The 18,792-nt window shown below is 39.4% G+C and overlaps 2 protein-coding genes across 2 annotated transcripts in view; one reads left to right on the top strand and one right to left on the bottom strand.

The window, feature by feature from the left end:
* Positions 1-13,866, bottom strand: part of morn5 (MORN repeat containing 5) — a 53,606-nt gene extending 39,740 nt beyond the window's left edge. Inside the window, exon 1 of the mRNA XM_028808879.2 lies at positions 13,738-13,866. Coding sequence (XP_028664712.2) covers positions 13,738-13,784 — 47 coding nt within the window. The 5' untranslated portion in view covers positions 13,785-13,866. The remainder of the gene's footprint in view (positions 1-13,737) is intronic.
* A 584-nt stretch (positions 13,867-14,450) lies between these two features.
* Positions 14,451-18,792, top strand: part of ndufa8 (NADH:ubiquinone oxidoreductase subunit A8) — a 29,284-nt gene continuing 24,942 nt past the window's right edge. Inside the window, exon 1 of the mRNA XM_028809226.2 lies at positions 14,451-14,652. Coding sequence (XP_028665059.1) covers positions 14,602-14,652 — 51 coding nt within the window. The 5' untranslated portion in view covers positions 14,451-14,601. The remainder of the gene's footprint in view (positions 14,653-18,792) is intronic.

Raw genomic sequence — 18,792 nt, 5'->3', positions numbered from 1 at the left:
TGTAGCTTTTGTGAAAGTGCTTATTTGATACTAGTCATTTAGCCCGTTACAATAACGGGCGCTAGAACATCCATCCATCCATCCATCCATTGTCTCCCGCTTATCCGAGGTCGGGTCGCGGGGGCAGCAGCTTGAGCAGAGATGCCCAGATTTCCCTCTCCCCGGCCACTTCTTCTAGCTCTTCCGGGAGAATCCCAAGGCGTTCCCAGGCCAGTCGAGAGACATAGTCCCTCCAGCGTATCCTGGGTCTTCCCTGGGGCCTCCTCCCGGTTAGACGTGCCCGGAACACCTCACCAGGGAGGCGTCCAGAAGGCATCCTGATCAGATGCCCGAGCCACCTCATCTGACTCCTCTCGATGCGGAGGAGTAGCGGCTCTACTCTGAGCCCCTCCCGGATGACTGAGCTTCTCACCCTATCTTTAAGGGAAAGCCCAGACACCCTGCGGAGGAAACTCATTTCAGCCGCTTGTATTCGCGATCTCGTTCTTTCGGTCACTACCCATAGCTCATGACCATAGGTGAGGGTAGGAACATAGATTGACTGGTAAATTGAGAGCTTCGCCTTGCGGCTCAGCTCCTTTTTCACCACGACAGACCGATGCAGCGCCCGCATTACTGCGGATGCCGCACCGGTCCGCCTGTCGATCTCACGTTCCATTCTTCCCTCACTCGTGAACAAGACCCCGAGATACTTGAACTCCTCCACTTGGGGCAGGATCTCGCTACCAACCCTGAGAGGGCACTCCACCCTTTTCCGGCTGAGGACCATGGTCTCGGATTTGGAGGTGCTGATTCTCATCCCAGCCACTTCACACTCGGCTGCGAACCGATCCAGAGAGAGCTGAAGATCACGGCCTGATGAAACAAACAGGACAACATCATCTGCAAAAAGCAGTGACCCAATCCTGAGCCCACCAAACCGGACCCCCTCAATGCCCTGGCTGCGCCTAGAAATTCTGTCCATAAAAGTTATGAACAGAATCGGTGACAAAGGGCAGCCCTGGCGGAGTCCAACTCTCACTGGAAACGGGTTCAACTTACTGTCGGCAATGCGGACCAAGCTCTGGCACCGATCGTACAGGGACCGAACAGCCCTTATCAGGGGGTCCGGTACCCCATACTCTCGGAGTACCCCCCACAGGATTCCCCGAGGGACACAATCGAATGCCTTTTCCAAGTCCACAAAACACATGTAGACTGGTTGGGCAAACTCCCATGCACCCTCCAGGACCCTGCTAAGGGTGTAGAGCTGGTCCACTGTTCCGCGACCAGGACGAAAACCACACTGTTCCTCCTGAATCCGAGGCTCGACTATCAGACGGACCCTCCTCTCCAGGACCCCTGAATAGACTTTTCCAGGGAGGCTGAGGAGTGTGATCCCTCTGTAGTTGGAACACACCCTCCGATCCCCCTTCTTAAAGAGGGGGACCACCACCCCGGTCTGCCAATCCAGAGGCACTGTCCCTGATGTCCATGCGATGTTGCAGAGGCGTGTCAACCAAGACAGCCCTACAACATCCAGAGCCTTGAGGAACTCCAGGCGTATCTCATCCACCCCGGGGGCCCTGAAACCAAGAAGTTTTTTAACCACCTCGGTGACCTCAGTCCCAGAGATGGGGGAGCCCACCTCTGAGTCCCCAGGCTCTGCTTCCTCATTGGAAGGCATGTTAATGGGATTGAGGAGGTCTTCGAAGTACTCCCCCCACCGACCCACAACGTCCCGAGTCGAGGTCAGCAGCGCACCATCCCCACCATATACAGTGTTGACACTGCACTGCTTCCCCTTCCTGAGACGCCGGATGGTGGACCAGAATCTCCTCGAAGCCATCCGAAAGTCGTTCTCCATGGCCTCCCCAAACTCCTCCCACGCCCGAGTTTTTGCCTCAGCAACCACCAAAGCCGCATTCCGCTTGGCCTGCCGGTACCTATCAGCTGCCTCCAGGGTCCCACAGGACAAAAGGGTCCTGTAGGACTCCTTCTTCAGCTTGACGCCATCCTTCACCAACGGGTTCGGGGATTGCCGCCACGACAGGCACCGACCACCTTACGGCCACAGCTCCGGTCAGCTGCCTCAACAATAGAGGCACGGAACATGGCCCATTCGGACTCAATGTCCCCCACCTCCCTCGGGATGTGGTCGAAGTTCTGCGGAGGTGGGAGTTGAAGCTACTTCTGACAGGGGGCTCTGCCAGACGTTCCCAGCAGACCCTCACAACACGTTTCGGCCTACCACGCCTGACCGGCATCCTCCCCCACCATCGAAGCCAACTCACCACCAGGTGGTGATCAGTTGACAGCTCCACCCCTCTCTTCACCTGAGTGTCCAAGACATGTGGCTGCAAGTCCGACGACACGACCACAAAGTCGATCATCGAACTGAGGCCTAGGGTGTCCTGGTGCCAAGTGCACATATGAACACCCCTATGCTTGAACATGGTGTTCGTTATGGACAATCCGTGACGAGCACAGAAGTCCAATAACAAAACACCGCTCGGGTTCAGATCGGGGGGGCCATTCCTCCCAATCACGCCCTTCCAGGTCTCACTGTCATTGCCCACATGAGCATTGAAGTCTCCAAGCAGAACGAGGGAGTCCCCAGAAGGTATGCCCTCTAGCACCCCCTCCAGGGACTCCAAAAAGGGTATATATATATATAAATATCCCTGGGACTCTCTCTCTAAAACCTGGGTAACTGCAGTAAGATTTTTTTCCACCAGCAGAGGTATAATAGCATATTGTAGAAATGCAGGTTGCCATGGTGAAATAGCAGGAGGCAGTTAGTCTGCAAAATAAAATATTTTAATTTTAAAACAAAAAATACAAAGTCATACACCATTACTGTCTCTGAACCTGTTCAATTCGTATTGTTGTGGAGCAGCTATAATATTAATACCTTTCTTAACTGTTATATCAGTACTGTAACACTATACTACAGTTTCCACTGATATTCTTACCCAGTTTTTTGTGTTAAATCTATTTTTATGCTTATGGTAAATGTACATTTTTCAGCTATCACTATCCTTAATGGGAATGTTAGTGGTGATATGATAAGTTAAGAAAATTATAATACTTCATACTTTCCTGAGTAGCATGGTGGTGCAGTGACTACTGCTGCAGGCTCAATGTTCCATTTCCAAATCTTAGTTTGTCCACTGTCTATGTACAGTTTTCACACTCTCCCTGTGCTTTTTGCTAGATTCCTCTTCTATGCACAGTTTTTAGAGATTCAATGTATTTTTATATCAAGGTGACCAGTACTTCACACAGTGCTCTACATGTGGTTTCACTAGCTATTACAGAGGTTGAGCATAATAATGTCCATTGCCTTATATTGAGCAGTTTTAATAACTCCCACACATAATGCCTTGATGATAAGAATGTTGTGTCTATTTGTCTGGAAGATGAGAATGTTTTGTCTATGTGAACTTCTAACTCCTTCACAGAGTTTTTTTTTCTATAATAAGTTTTGTCTGTGTTATATTTATAATTAATGTTCGTTTTGCCAACATGAAGCACTTTGTACTAACCTACATGAAACAGCACTATACTTTGCTTGTTCAGATTTTTTTTCTTTTTTTAATTTTATTGATTTTATTGTAATCATTCCATACAAATATATCAATTTTTACAAAAAAAAATAGGATTGAAAACAAATCAACCCCCATCCCTGAGAAAGAGAGCATGGCCAATGTACTAAAAATTAAAAATAGTAAAAATAAATAAATTGATGAGTTTATTAGGTGGATAAAGATAAATGGAGAAGTAAAAGAAATGGGGAGAGAATCTACTTCCTCAGTGCTTTAAGAGCTTATTCTAAAATATTATTGATTAGATCCTGCCAGGTTTTGAAAAAGTTCTGCACAGATCCTCCAAGTGAGAATTAGATTTTTTCCAATTTCAAATAATATAAAACATCAGTTACCCACTGACTTAAAGAGAAGAGTTAGGATTCTTCCAGTTGAGCAAGATAAGTCTACGTCTACAGTCTACAGTTTGTGTGTCCTTCTCCACTTTAAGCCCATTTGGAAGAACACCAAACACAGCTGTTAGTGGGTTAGGAGGGATTGTGACACCAAGGCTGTTTGAAAGGCATTTCAAAATTTTTGTCCAGAATGATGTTAATTTGGTGCAGGCCCAAAACATGTGACCCAGTGAGGCTGGAACTTGATTGCAGCATTCACAGGTTGGATCTTGCCCTGGAAACATTTTGGACAATTTCAAGTGAGACAGATGTGCTCAATATATAATTTTGAGTTGAATAATTGTATGCTTTGCGCATATGGAGCTCGAATGAATTCTCTGCATTGCTACCTTCCACTCCTTTTCTGATATGTTGAATGAGAGATCCTTTTCCCATTGTCCTCTTGGATCTTTTAAAGGGAGGGACTGTAAAATATTTTTATATATTGTAGAAATGCTGTCTGAGTCCTCGAGACTGAGCAATATTTTTTCCAGCATAGAGGAAGGTGGGAGATGGGGAAAATCGGGCAGGTTCTGTTTGACAAAGTTTATAATTTGAAGATAGTGACAGAAATGTGTTGCTGCAAAATTAAATATGGAATGTAATTGTTCATATGATGCAAAGATGTTGTCTATATAAAGATCTCTAAGCAATTTAATCCCAAATGTTTTCCAGATATTAAAAACTGCATATATTTTCAAGGGTTGAAAAAGGTGGTTCTCATGAAGAAGTGCCACAGATAAAAGACTCTCCATCTTAAAATGTTTTCTACATTGGTTCCATATTCTGAGTGAGTGAAGCACAATTGGGTTATTAGTATATTGGTGATAACTTACATTTATTGGGGCACAAAGCAGGGAATATAGAGAAGTACTGCAGGATTTTATTTCTATTGCGGACCAAGCCTGTGTATGTTCATCTATTTGTGTCCAGGTTTTTATAGCTAGTATGTTTGCTGCCCAGTAATAAAACTGAAAGTTAGGTAGAGCCATGCCACCTTCAGCCTTAGGTCTTTGTAGGGTCGCTCTTTGGATACATGGATGTTTTAAGTTCCAAATAAATGAAGTTTTGGTTGAATTTAATTGCTTAAAGAATGATTTATTGATGTATATTGGAATGTTTTGAATAAAAAGAGAAGCTTAGGAAGGATATTAATCTTAACAACGTTAATTCTTCCAGCTAGAGTGAGATGGAAGGTTGACCATCTATGCAAGTGTTGCTTAACTTTTTCCATACAGACGGCAAAATTTTGTTCAGATTTTTCTGAATTGTTTTGCTGATTATTTTGTATTTGCTGTCACACCAGTTTGGTTGTCATCGGTAAGTTTCATAGATTTACTGACTATATGAGTCGATGTCATAAATACAAATTAAGATAAATGTACTAGCACAGATGCCAGAAAAATCAATCTGATAATTTCACTCTACAGTATGTGGCTTATTTTCGATTTAGCTGTACACTTTGTTCCATGCACATTAATTGACTAATCCCAATTGGTATATATATATTATCACATGCGTGTGCCTTGGGGACATCTTAACGGCTCTAGTGTTGGTAATTCCTCACCAGTCCATAAGATGGCACTGTTTATTAACACCTCTTCTCCTCCTCCCTCTAGAGACTGGATGATTGACAGCTCTACCACCTTCTGACTGTCCCCCTGGACCTGCCCTCTTCCTGCCTGCCTGCCTGTACTTAACTGTCACCATCTTGGAACAGTCACTTTTAGACTTGCGTCTATAAAGACATCCCTTTGCCTTTTTCAATGCATTTATAACCCACGTTTATTTTCATTTATACAGGGTTTGCCTACGGGTGCCCCAAACCTTTATGTTTGTCTGTATTATTCGTGACAATATTTAATCAGTACTAGGGGGCTTTGCCCCTTGCTTGCTTTGCTCGCCTACCCCCAGGCCTGTGCTACACACAAGCCACTTTGCGGTTCTGCCGCTTGCATATGGGGATGTGGATGTACAATTTAAACAGATTGTTAATTTCATGGGAATTGTTACATATGCATAATAGACCTAACTATTTTACATTACAGCAAGTAATTAACCATAGTAAAAAATAGTAAAACGTAATAAATTGAAGGAAAATTATGTTTCATGTTGTGTTAGAGGTATTCATTGCGTTATATTTTTTTGTTCCGTTTGGCTTTGAAATTAACATACAAATACTTTTTATAACTTACACATTTACTGTAAAAACAATTTTTTTAATGAAATTTTCATCAATATCGCATTGAATTTTGATTCTGTGTTTGGACTTACATTGTGACAACGCAATGTATAACTGCCCGTGAAAGAATTTTGTTTCTTTCTCTCTAATAAATAAACCCACTTTTTCTAATGTTTGTCTCTGATTTGTTGTATTTGCAAAATCTATTCTAACGGGAAACGGTTAACGTTTTAATGCGAATAGCATATCAAGATCTCCTTTGTTGTCTAATGCTATTCAGGGAAGATGTACTATATTACCTTTCTTGGATATACATTTCTCGGTGCTAGGATTACCCATGTACTCATTTCTTCAGTTGATGTCCCTTCGGGATGAAGTAAATCAATAAGATTTGGACATAATACGTCTTCTTTAATTGAACTTAAAGTGAAGAATTAACTAATGATAAAAATTTATAAGAGCTGAGAGAGCAGGAAATGTGTGTCAAAAGCATTCACACGAATGAGATGTGAGTGGACTGTGGGCGTGTTTGAATATGGTTGAGAGGAGGGTGTGACTTGAAACAATCTCATGTCAAAAGTCTCATCTCACGGGACTTGAAAAAATCTCTCAAAAAAGTCTCGTCTTGTCACAGGATTTTTTTTTATATAATAGAGAGATATCCCAATAACACCGTTAAGGGAGCAGAGAATGAGACTGTTAAAAGCCTTCCAAAAAGATCTTCAGTTGCCATGTCACATACAATAAAGCAGATACCATATTGAACTATGAGTACTGAGCAACATTGTATACTGCTGAACCTACATAAGAGACTGGTGTCATATATGATACCAATGTTAGCTGAACAAGAAAAAGCAGCTATGATGGAATAGTGCACAGGTCTGCATGTTTCCTTAAATTAACTTTGAGACAAGTCACCTTACATATATCTTCAATGACTTATATATAATGGCTTTCTACATAAGGTAAATGTAAAAGAGCTAATAGGATGTGAGCTGATGCCAAGAGTCTGGTGCTATTTCAACCATATGGGAAAGGCTGAGACAATGACATACTGTGGAGTCTGTCAATGGCTAGCTCTATAAGTGCTCAAGTTTTGTATATTGGATAATTGTGGTTAAAACAATATAGTCATAAGAAGTTATAATTAAGTTTTGGCAAAAACAGGCCATTCACCCATACATACTATGAAATTAGTGTCAAGGTAATATTGGTAAATCTCCATGACATATTTTTACACGTCTTTCTAAGAAACCATGTTTATGTATCTGCAACTCTTTTGTAGAAGCAATGTTTGCTAACGTTTGTGCACATTTTTCTCATCTATTCTTATGTGGGCCTTTGCTTCCTTTATGAATATCGTATTTTTTTTACCAGGGGCAAGGGCACCTCCAGGGTAGGCAAAGGCAACAAAAAGATCTGCAGAAATCTTGTTTGGGGGAGAGAGTGTGTATCACAATGTTGTTATTGCAAAAGCATCTTTTCATGTATGGGGGGATAGCAGCAGCTAGGGGAAGGAGATCCTTTACTCAGAAATGGAGTTCCAAATGGGAGAGCTAGGAAGTGGCACAGTAAAGATAAATTCAATGTTCCTCTAACATGTTAGAGGGCAGGCAACACAGGCTATACCAAGGGTACTTGACCTTTTAATAAGAGAGTGAAAAGGATACCAGGGTGGCTTGACAAGAGGCTACAAGGCCTCCTGGTTGATGGCAGCACTTAGTTTATAGTCCTGAAAGCTAAGACAATACCAGCCCTTTAAGGTCCAAGCAGACCCGACAGAAGGACAGTAATTATCTTGCTGACCACACAGGGGCAACACACATTCTTTGACTAGAAGTAGATGTACCATAATTATAAGAAGGCAAGTATATAATATAATAATATATATAATATAATGTATCTTCTTCTTATATAATATGCTACCGTGGCTGTTTGTTTGTCTGCCCAGGATTTTAAATCACCTGTAGCTCACAAACTGTTTGACCTATTGACCTGAGATTTGGTACACATATACTACATGACGTCTACTATCCGTTTTCGGACTGACGATTGACCACCAAGGTTATTCCTCTTTTTATTTTTAGTTTATTTTATTGTAGAATCAACTCTCGGCAGTGGCCCGTGCAGCGCATGCGTACAGGTGCCATTCTCATCCCCTGCCACCTTCGCCATCACTTCCCCTACCTCTACAATCATTCTCGAGGCAGATTGAAGACTTAAGTGCCAGCTTAAGTGAAAAATTAAAGAAAACGTATTACATAATTGCAATACAAACACTGACCTTAATCACTTTTAACGCGAAAAGATGCCGACAGAAGAAGAGAAGAATCGGGCCCGCTAGGGTGGAGAAAAGAAGAGCTGCTCAGAAAGGAGCAAGCGCGTCAACCTCTGAGCAAATGAATGCTAAACGTACAGAGAAAGAGGATGAAAACTATGAATGCTCAAGTCAAGTGTATTCACTGCACGTTATCGTGCAGTACGCCATTACTGGTATATAATATAATATAATATTCTACCCTTCTCTGACTCACAGCTTATTATAGTTCTGTACAGTATTTAGGCAGTTTTAATTCTCATCTCAAGGATATATCCAAGCCAAACACCTGCTTTGGCTTCACAGACAACAGGCTTAAGATTCTTTAAGCAGTCCTTGGTGTCCCAACACCTTTGGGTAAAGTGCATCATTTAAAGAACTGTGTCTGTCAGATGGCCTCCATTCAGATTGTACTGTTATAAAGGCTATATGGTACCAGTGCTGCTAGGCAGAGCAGAGTAGAATGTAATTTTTAAGAAACCATTTTTTCTTTCTCTGATTGAATCCAAGTGCATTTGCATTGTACAAGATAGGATTTTACCCTGTCCGAATACTGAAAGTGACTACAGTATTTAGTCTCATTAATAACAAAGAAAAAATACTAATTAAGCAGTGTATATATTCATTTTTTTTTCTTTTTTATTACAAAAGTTCTCAAAACATAAACAATAACCAACATATTGAACTAATCAAGGGATAATATACTTCATATAGATATGTGATAATTAAAGTGTTTTGGACAAAGGACAAATTTGATAAAGTTAAACATATACCTTTAGTGGCCCAGCTCCAGTCAACGGCCATTTTTTAGGTTAATTCCACTTTCTAATTACCATGTTTATTTTACTAAAGGTATTTACATGAAGAATACTGTCATTTATTATCACTGGATTAGCCTTATCAAAGCCTGGCATTTCAGCCATGATCCATGAAGATTCTATAATAGCAGTCAGCCTGGAAGCAGTGATTTAGTGCCTATCACTAAAGCCTGGAATTAAAAAATAGAAATGGCCCCAGAAGGGTTCTCTAGGCTGACATCAAAGTAACTTTAAAAGAGAGACTTGATCAATAAGGGTTGGAGTAGAGGGGACAGAGTTAGCAAGAAGCAAACAAGAGCAAAGTAGGAAGGAGCAACATCGAAGTATAAATGCCACTGTAGTACAGAGTCCACAAGTTTGGCCTTGCAGGGTTGCAGTGGCTGCATGTTTTACTTAATTAGAAGCCAATCCTTGCCAATAATATAAGCTCTTATTTCATTTTATGGCTTGCTAGTGATTTCATTCTGACATGATAAATCATTGGTATATTGTACAGAAGAAACTGGGAAATAACAGCTTGCTTAATTAATGTGTGAGTGTAATCAAAAGCAGAGTTTGGCTGGGATACAAACCTGTGGGCTCCCAGGACCAAACTTAAGGACCACTGACTTAGATGGTAAACTGCTGGTTCCCTTTTCAGTTGTATTTCCTTGTTAATTGGCAGGTGGTTAAAAAAAACAAGAAGCAATTAAAGGCAGTAAATGATGCTGTTCAAGACTAAAAGAAACAATTAAGGTTTGGGAATCTTAACAAGTGAGTTAACTAAAATAAGCTTTAAAATGTTGTTTGAGGAATAATTGCTTCAGCAGCAATAATTGGCTTTGAATTAAGAAATTGGCTTGTAATAGCCACCTGCAGCTGCTGTAGCCCACCAGGACAGCACTTCAGGACCCCTCTATAGTATTCTGCATATCATGCACATAAACTACAAGTAACGTACAAGTGCACAGCTTATTATGATACTGTAGAATGAAAATGATTTTTGAAGTAGCACATTGGGCATAAAAAGTGGTGAGGGAGACATGCATACTGTTTTTCCATTTGTTCATTAAAATGTTTTTACTTGTTCTTGTTCATTAATTCTGTTGGCTCATTGTGAAACTTCTTCACATGCTCACACATGGCAAAGTTAATGAAGCATACAGATACCGTTGCAGAAAGTCAGATTGTGTGCTTTATGATGGTAATTTTAGATCTATGCTTTAAGGATCCAAGTTCACTTTGTAGAGGGGTATCAGGCAGTAGCCTGGCTTTTATAAATGAATCTACATCACTAAACGAAGGTTGTATATATGCACAGATGCCAGAAGCAAGCCGTGTGGAAAGCGCACGCGCACAGCGTCTCCGTGCCCCAGAGTCAAACACATTGAAATCCCTCACGCCTTTATTTGCGACGACTTGGTAACAGAGGTTTTTGGTAAAGCAATATCATTGGACCAGATACCACTTTTGACGCACCGGGCTATATTATGTCCAAAGAATATTGACGTTGACCGGATAAATAACCAAGTGATTGTATTGCTTCCTGGAGACGAAAGTGAGCATCTTACTTTGCCATTAGAATATTTAAACACTTTTAACCTGGCCGGATTACCACAACACAATCTTAACCTTAAAGTACAGACAATAGTCATGCTATTAAGAAACCTTAATACTAAACAAGGTTTATGCAACGGTACACGGTGGTCGTGAACAGCATGAGACAAACTGTTATTGAGGCACAAGTGCTTACGGGATCCCATACTTCAGGGTTCGTATGACATTAAAGTGAAGGTTTTAACTACGCCATACCAGGGACAGCTGATTCAAGGACAGGAAAACCATCTTTACCAAAAATATTGTTTATTAGGAAATTTTTGATTAACTATTTTGAATTTACCATTTTATGAATTTTTTGTTTCCAATTTAGTTCATTTAAACCTTTGCACTCCGATATTTTTTTTTACTTATGAGTGCAGCAACTCAAAGACATTCTGGAATTAAATGATATAACAATTAAATTTCAATTTTAGTTTTAATAAATTGGTTAAAGTTAGTACAAATATATTTATTTAATTAAATGAAAACTTTCCCAGGACGCTCCCATCCTCCATGATTTTTCATCCCTCCAAAGATCTTAGGGAACAGAAAGTGATTGCCATTCTTGGATTTGCGATTCTTTAGAGAATCGGGGGTTAACTGGTACCTATATAACAGACAGATACTGTATATCTGAGAACTCTAGTCTATACAAAGAATGTCACCTTACAGATCACTTAACTCATGATCTGTGGACCACCCTATGAGAACAACTGATAAAAGTTTCCAGCCTGGTTTATTAATATAAATTAATCCATTCATAAAACATCATCAGAGACTACCCACCCCTTCAGTGTGTTTAATGCACAAACATAATCAGGTGAAGGCGAATAAGCCAGTTAAGGCAAAAAACCTGGTTACTTAATAATCTGCATTTACATGCGCAATAATCTTCTGGAGTTCTCCTCTGTCAAAACGCTCTAATGTCATTAAATTGTACAAAATAAGAGTTAAATGTCATCATGGGCCAAATCAGAAAATAACCATGACACCTGTGATAATTTTTTTGTGGATTATAAATATGTTTAGTCATATTGACGCTTTATTTATAGGTTTCTATTACTGGAATACACGTAGCACACTTTTTTCTGCTTGGCTGTTCGATTGTGCCCTGCCAAGGACCCAGTACATACAGTGCTGCTGGAATAATAACACAATAAACTACCAGTCAAATGTTTCAGTTTTCATGGAAATGCACACAATTTAATGTCTTAATGTTTCATGACATTCATACCTTCCATTTTGTATTCCAATCTAATATTTTTTGCTTCCTATGTCTAATACCTTAATGTTACATTAAATTTCAGCTGTCACAAATCTTCCCCAGCTGCTCAGGTCCCACTGTAAGAATTGAGTGAATTCTACATTATCTGCCATTCCACCTAGTTTGGTATCATCTGCAAACTTAATCAGCTTATTGGTTATATGCTTGTTCTGATTGTTTATGCATACTAAAAAGAGGAGTGACTCCCAGCACTAACACTTGAAAGAATCTACTTTTAACATCACTTAATTCTGAAAAAGTTCCTCTCGCCATTACTCCTTTCTTCAAGTGTTTGAGCCAGTTTCCCACTTCTTTTAGTTTAATCACTAACCTTTCATGTGGAACCTTGTCAAAAGCTTTCTGAAAATTAAGATAAAAAATATTACATGCACTTCTCTTATTATGTGCTTTTGTTGCTTCCTTTGTAAAAATTTCTACCTTAAATTTACCTGTGATGCATGTTAAGCTTATGGTCCTATAGTTACTTGGATAATAGTTGCTAGCCTCCTGTCTATAGGAATTTCCCTAATGTGCAGAGATTTTTGAAAAAATATGTGCCAAAGATTTATACAGTATATGTACTCACCAACTTCCTTAAGCACTTGAGGATAAATGTTATCTGGTTCTGGTGATTGTTTTTAGATTTCAGCCTATTTATTTAGTCCATGCAGTACTTCTTCCTCTGCAATTTCCATGACACTAAGTGCCTCCTTAGTAGTACCTGTTACTTTTGGGAGGTTATCAACTTCTTCAAACATATAAAGTTAAAAAAATGCAAGTTTAAAGCATTTGGTATTTTGCTGTCTAGTTCACCTTTACTGTTCCCAGTACTTTTCACTTCCTTCTTAACCATTATTTTACTTGTAATACTGAAAGAATCTCTTTGGGTCATCTTGTGATTTTCCTGCAATATTTCTGTCCAACTTTTTTTTAAGTATTGCTTTCATGCTGTCATACATTGGGCTGCGAAGTTGGAGTCATGGATTTGGGAGTCACAGTCTGAAGAAATTGTCAGTTTACTGGAGTCAGAATCGGTAAAACTAAATATATACTGCATGTAGGCCACAGACGTAAGCAATACTCAATGTGACATATAGTACTTTTGCAGTGAAGTATTTCATGCCTATGTATATTTTATTTCAGACAGTACTATTAAACAATATTATACTACAGTATCAGGCAAACCTTTACACACATCCCTTTAAACAACTGAAAACACAACATAGTTTGCTAGTAATTTAACATTCTGTAGCAAGCACCACCCTAAAGTGGCACACACATAAATATGCACACATATACACACATATATGACAAGTGGAACATAGTCAAGTTAAGCGACATATGGCAACTTCATATTTTATATTTAAAATATATCTTATTCATTAAATATTAGTCAGAACAAGAAAACAATAAAAGTATTAAAATTAGCTAAATTATTTTTAAATATATGCATGTATTTAAATACACTAAACATTTTACAAATTTATTTGTTTTACAAGATGTTCTGTTGTAGCTACCGTGATCTAACTTTAATGTTTCAAATTCAGAAGTGTGTCCATTATCAAAATTTCACGCAAATTCCTTACACACTGAATAATGTCTCGAAGTCGCATTTACCTGTTATTTCTACGCTCGCCCTCATAGCTACTCCCGATATATTCCATTTTTAATAATTCTTTCCAGTGGCCAGTTGCTTGTGACTGCTCTCTCTAATAAGCGAAGTTGTTTACTTTGCGTCTCCTTGGCAACCCAAGGAGATTAAATTAGAAAGTCTTATTCGCGCAAAATGCTTAAAACTATGAAGTAACTCGCCATCACCTTTTAGTTAAGTTTGATATTTTGTATAATTATTGCAGTTTTTTAAAACCGGAAAATATTAAACTTTTCTGTGACGACCTGTTTGAACTGTTCGCCAGCAGACTATAGGTCCATTCTTTTTTAATAACGCAAGAATGGAAGTCGCGTCTTAGACGTGAAAAGGACGTCAAGTACAAATTACGCGTGATACAATTATACAACTAAAGTGACTTCAGAGTAAAATGTGAAATGTATCGATTTTTACAATCACCACCGCCCCTCCCCCTGTTCCGCCTTAAAGTGATGTGACCCTGTCTGTTATTCGCTTTGTGCCAACATGGCCCCGATAGGCTTAATATTTCAGTATAGTGTTCGTTCTCTGAGTAAAAGCTGCGCTTATCATTGCAGACGATGACCTTTTTGACTATACGGCATTGCCTGTTCTATTACGAAGGCTGCGCATATCTGCGTATACGTCTACATTTTATGAAAGGCGGGGGTGTGGCGTCAAAGAGGTTGCGCATGTGCAATAATGTGACCTTCTACTGCGCGGCCTAGTCAGCCGGAGTGTTTCGTCTTTGTAAAGGAGACGAAGTCCTTGGGTGTTTGTTTTATTATCCAGAAGAGTTCTTCACGTTTTTGTTTATTAATGTACAAACTCTGAAGTATTGCTTTGTACTTGCGATGACCGGAGGGGCAAATATACCGACTTTGGATGAACTAAATGTTCAAGAGGTAACAGCCTTGTTGAAATTGCAATGTTTTCAATGCATGATTTCGAGCACAGTATATATTCAATATAGTGTCTCTTGGACATTGATGTTTCACGTCGCTTTGACGGTTTAAGCTTGTACTTTCTGTGATAGTTGGTGGGTTTCAACTGTTGGAAGCTGTCAGTTTTATTTAGCAAGCCGTCTCACTCCAGACCACAATTTTGCAAGTTCAAGCATCGACTCTTAAGTGTTCGAATGACCCTGAGCACGTTTAGTTGAGACGTACACATTTTCTGGAAAGAATTATTGTCTAAATGGTGAGATATAAATGTAAAGCAAACGGCACTGTGAGAATTTGCCGTAAAAGCACATTATAATCAATCGCTGTGGAAAAATATTTAAACAGTTTATCTTCCTATTCTTAATGTGTAATTGTTGCATTGATATATTTAGTAAAGAAAGAATTAAAGTGCATTTAGTTAGAGATCATTCTGAGGAGACCTGGTTCTGTATGGTTAAGTGCTTCACTTATAGTATTCTTGCTGCCTCTTAGTGTGCACATGTATAGAAATGTGATTGTCATGTTCTGATTCTCCAATCTTCCAAAGAGTATGAGAATAAAATGTACAGATTTGTTGTAAATGAACAATTAATCGCTGTCATGTAATGTCCCTCCAACATTTCCAAGAGTCTGAGAATAAAACATGCAGATTTTATTAAATGATCAGTTAAGAATTTACTTAGTATCACTCTGGCTCTCGTTGTAATACACTGTTGTATCAAGTGGTATCTCTGTACCATGTGAAATCACCTGTCCAGGTTGGAGTCAATGCATTATCAGGATTCGTTTTGATCACAATAGGTAATTTATAAAGCAATATAGACATACTTAGTGAGGAAGAAAATAACACACTGCACTACTTGGTATGATCTTTTAAACTACCGTGTATTTATTTAACTGGAAATATGGCTGTACATTAGGCTGTAAGCAAAGATTACTGGCAGCACATGGCATAGAGATCTTTCAGATTGTTGATTTTTAAAATACACCAGTGACTGCTGGTATATGATCTGCCTTGTGAATTTAGTGCTGTATTATAAATTTTGGACCTACTGCAATGCAGTGAAAACTTGATAGCCTTGTACTAGTATTACCACCATTAAACCATTTTCCAAATATTTTGTATTAGTTACAGGGTCAATTGGAACTCTAGTTTGTTCTGACTAGGACCACTGTCCCCACTAAAGAAAAATAAAAAGTAACACAAAAAAAGATATCTCCTCTGGGTGACCCTTGTACTTCAGAATCAGAATTCACTTTATTGGTCAGGTACACTAATGTATACTAGGAATTTATCATGATCGTACTTTTGCAACATAGGAGGACAACACAAAATGCAAAAGATAAATATAAGAAGATAAAATGTAAAATGATAAAATCCATCCATTTTCCAACTGGCTGAATCCGAACACAGGGTCATGGGGGTCTGCTGGAGCCAATCCACAGCCAACACAGGGCGAAAGGCAGGAACCAATTCCGGGCAGGGTCCCAACCCTCCGCAAAAAATGATAAATTGTGATGCAGAATACTACACGTGGGGGGGAAAAAACTGTTTAGGTGACATGTTGTTTTAGCTTTCACTTCATGAAGACGTTTTCCAGAGGCAAGTCTTTGGAACAGGTGATGCCCTGAGTGAGTTGAATCAGCAATGATATTTGCGGCCCACTTTCATACCCTGGACCGCTATAGTACTTCAGTGTGTGGTAAGTTGCAGCCTATGATCCTTTCAAAGGCTTTGATGATGTGCTGCACAGTGTCCTTAGCCTGAACAGAGGCATCACCAAACCAGATGCGGTCAGAATGAATTTGATGATGGCTGTAAAGAATTGGACCAATGTTTCTTGAGGGAGATTGAACTTCCGCAACTAACGCAAAAAGAGCATTCTGTTGGGGTCTTTCTTAATAATGCAAGTAATGTTATTGTCCCACGTAAGGTTTTGTGACAGCAGAGTAACCGGAAACTTTAATGATTCTGTCATGACAATGGCTGAGCCTTTTGTGGCAAGTGGTAGGTTTGCAAATGTTTGTTTCCTCAAATCTGTGATCATTTCCTGTGTTTTTTGAATGTTAAGGTCCAAGTTATTATGGCTACACCACAATGTCAGATTTTCCACCTCTTGTCTGTATATAGATTCATCATTGTTTGAAATGAGGCCCATTAGTGTGATGTCATCTGCAAATGAAAGAAACGGATGAATTGGCAGAGGTGCCATCATTTGTATAAAGTGAAAAGAGTAGTGAAAAGGACACATCCCTACGGTGCACCAGTACTGAGAGTTAATGGGTCAGATGTGCCCAACTGCACATACTGTTTCCTATCTGTAAGAATGTCTGTGATCCAATGGCAGATTCAACTAGGCAGGTTGAACTGGCTGAGTTTCTTATGTAGCAGCTCTAGGATTATTGTATCTATGCCCCTGATTTATCAAGGCAATGGTAAACAAAGCTCAGATCTGAATTCATTGCATCATCCACAGACTGGTTTGCTCTGTATAGTGTGGAGTGAAGTTGCCAGATTTAGATTATTCTGTCTGTCCTGGGGTAGAGGTCAAGATGAATAGAATGGATCAAAAATACTGTAGTTTTAAATAGTTGAACTCTGAAGTACAGAGGGTCAAATAATTTTAGTTGTGATTGTGTGGAGTTCATCACAATTTTGTCTTTAGTCTTTTTGAGAGCATAAAGAGGAAAACAAACCTTTTAAATAATGTTTAGTATAAATAACCATTATTCGTATTGTTAGATCTATTGTGATTAAACTGTACTGGTGAAATAGAAAAAGTGTTTGAGCAACATTTTCTCCAGTAACAAGTTAAATAAATAACCTAACAGTTAAGTGCTTGGATAAAATATTTAGGTTTATCTAATTTCTTTATCAGGTGCAGAGTATAATTTGATGAAGCTACATGCTGGGTATCTCTGGCCTTTCTGACTGACAGGCAAGAGATTGTTAGTCTTGGCAATAGCAGATCCAGCTCAGTGCCAGTCATACAGGGGTTCCTCGGGGCTCTAGCCGCAGTATGCTTTCCCTTGGCCATATCATTTGTAGCTATGGGCTTGGTTTTATCATTTTTATGCAGATGATACTCAACTCTGTTTCAGTGTTAAAAGTGAAACTTCAGTGTTTTCTCAGCTCACAACTTGCCTCAGTGAAATTAAAACCTGGATAGAGCAGAATTCTTTAAAAGTAAATTGCAATAAAACTGAAACTCCTGCAAATTGGCACTAAAGCACAACTTAGGAAAATCAGTCTTCTCGGTCACTCTAGACACTGATCTCATCAGACCTTCTTATGCAAGGAATCTTGGTGTCATTTTTGATTCCTCCCTTTATTATTGTGCCCACATAAACCAAATTAAGAAATTTTGTCACTTTCACCTCTGCAACATATCCCATGTTTGCTCATTCCTCCCCATTTCTAATGCTGAGAAACTTGCCCATGCTTTTATTACAATTCACATCGATTATTGTAACTCCCTACTAGCAGATGCCACTTCTAATCTTACATCACCACTCCAGTTGATTCTAGACTCTGCTGTAAGATTCCTAACCCGAACCAGAAACGGCGAGCACATCACACACATCCTGCTTCGCCTCCACTGGCTCCCTGTGTCTTAAGGAATCGAATATAAAATTCTATTAATAACCTACAAAACTTTAAATGGCCTTGCACCGGACTACATCAGTGACCTTCTCTGTTCCTATGTTCTTGTTCATCCACTAAGGTCCTCTGATTCTGGCAATCTTGTTGTGCCCCACACTAAAAATACACTCTGTGGATGACAGGGCCTTTAGCTGTATAGAGTCCAAACTTTGGAATGACCTCCCAAAATTAATTAGATCAGTTGACTCAATTCAGTTAGATAGATTTATTTAAAAAAAACTTATTTCTTCAGGAAGGCATTTGACTTAGTAAGATCTGACATTCTGCTCCCTCTTCCTGTCTTCTTCTCTGCTCAGATTCTCAGTATAATTTGTGTGTGTGTTATATCTTATAGTACTGTTATAGTATAGTATCTTTTGGTATTGAATTTAGTATTTTAAACTCTAGTTTATTTTCTTTTATTCTGTGTATCCTAAATATATCTGCTTTAGTGTTCT

Source organism: Erpetoichthys calabaricus, chromosome 9 (assembly GCF_900747795.2).
Source record: "Erpetoichthys calabaricus chromosome 9, fErpCal1.3, whole genome shotgun sequence".
Lineage (NCBI taxonomy): Eukaryota > Metazoa > Chordata > Cladistia > Polypteriformes > Polypteridae > Erpetoichthys > Erpetoichthys calabaricus.
Note: the sequence above shows the minus strand (reverse complement) of the source record. Positions and strands in the feature narration are given on the sequence as shown.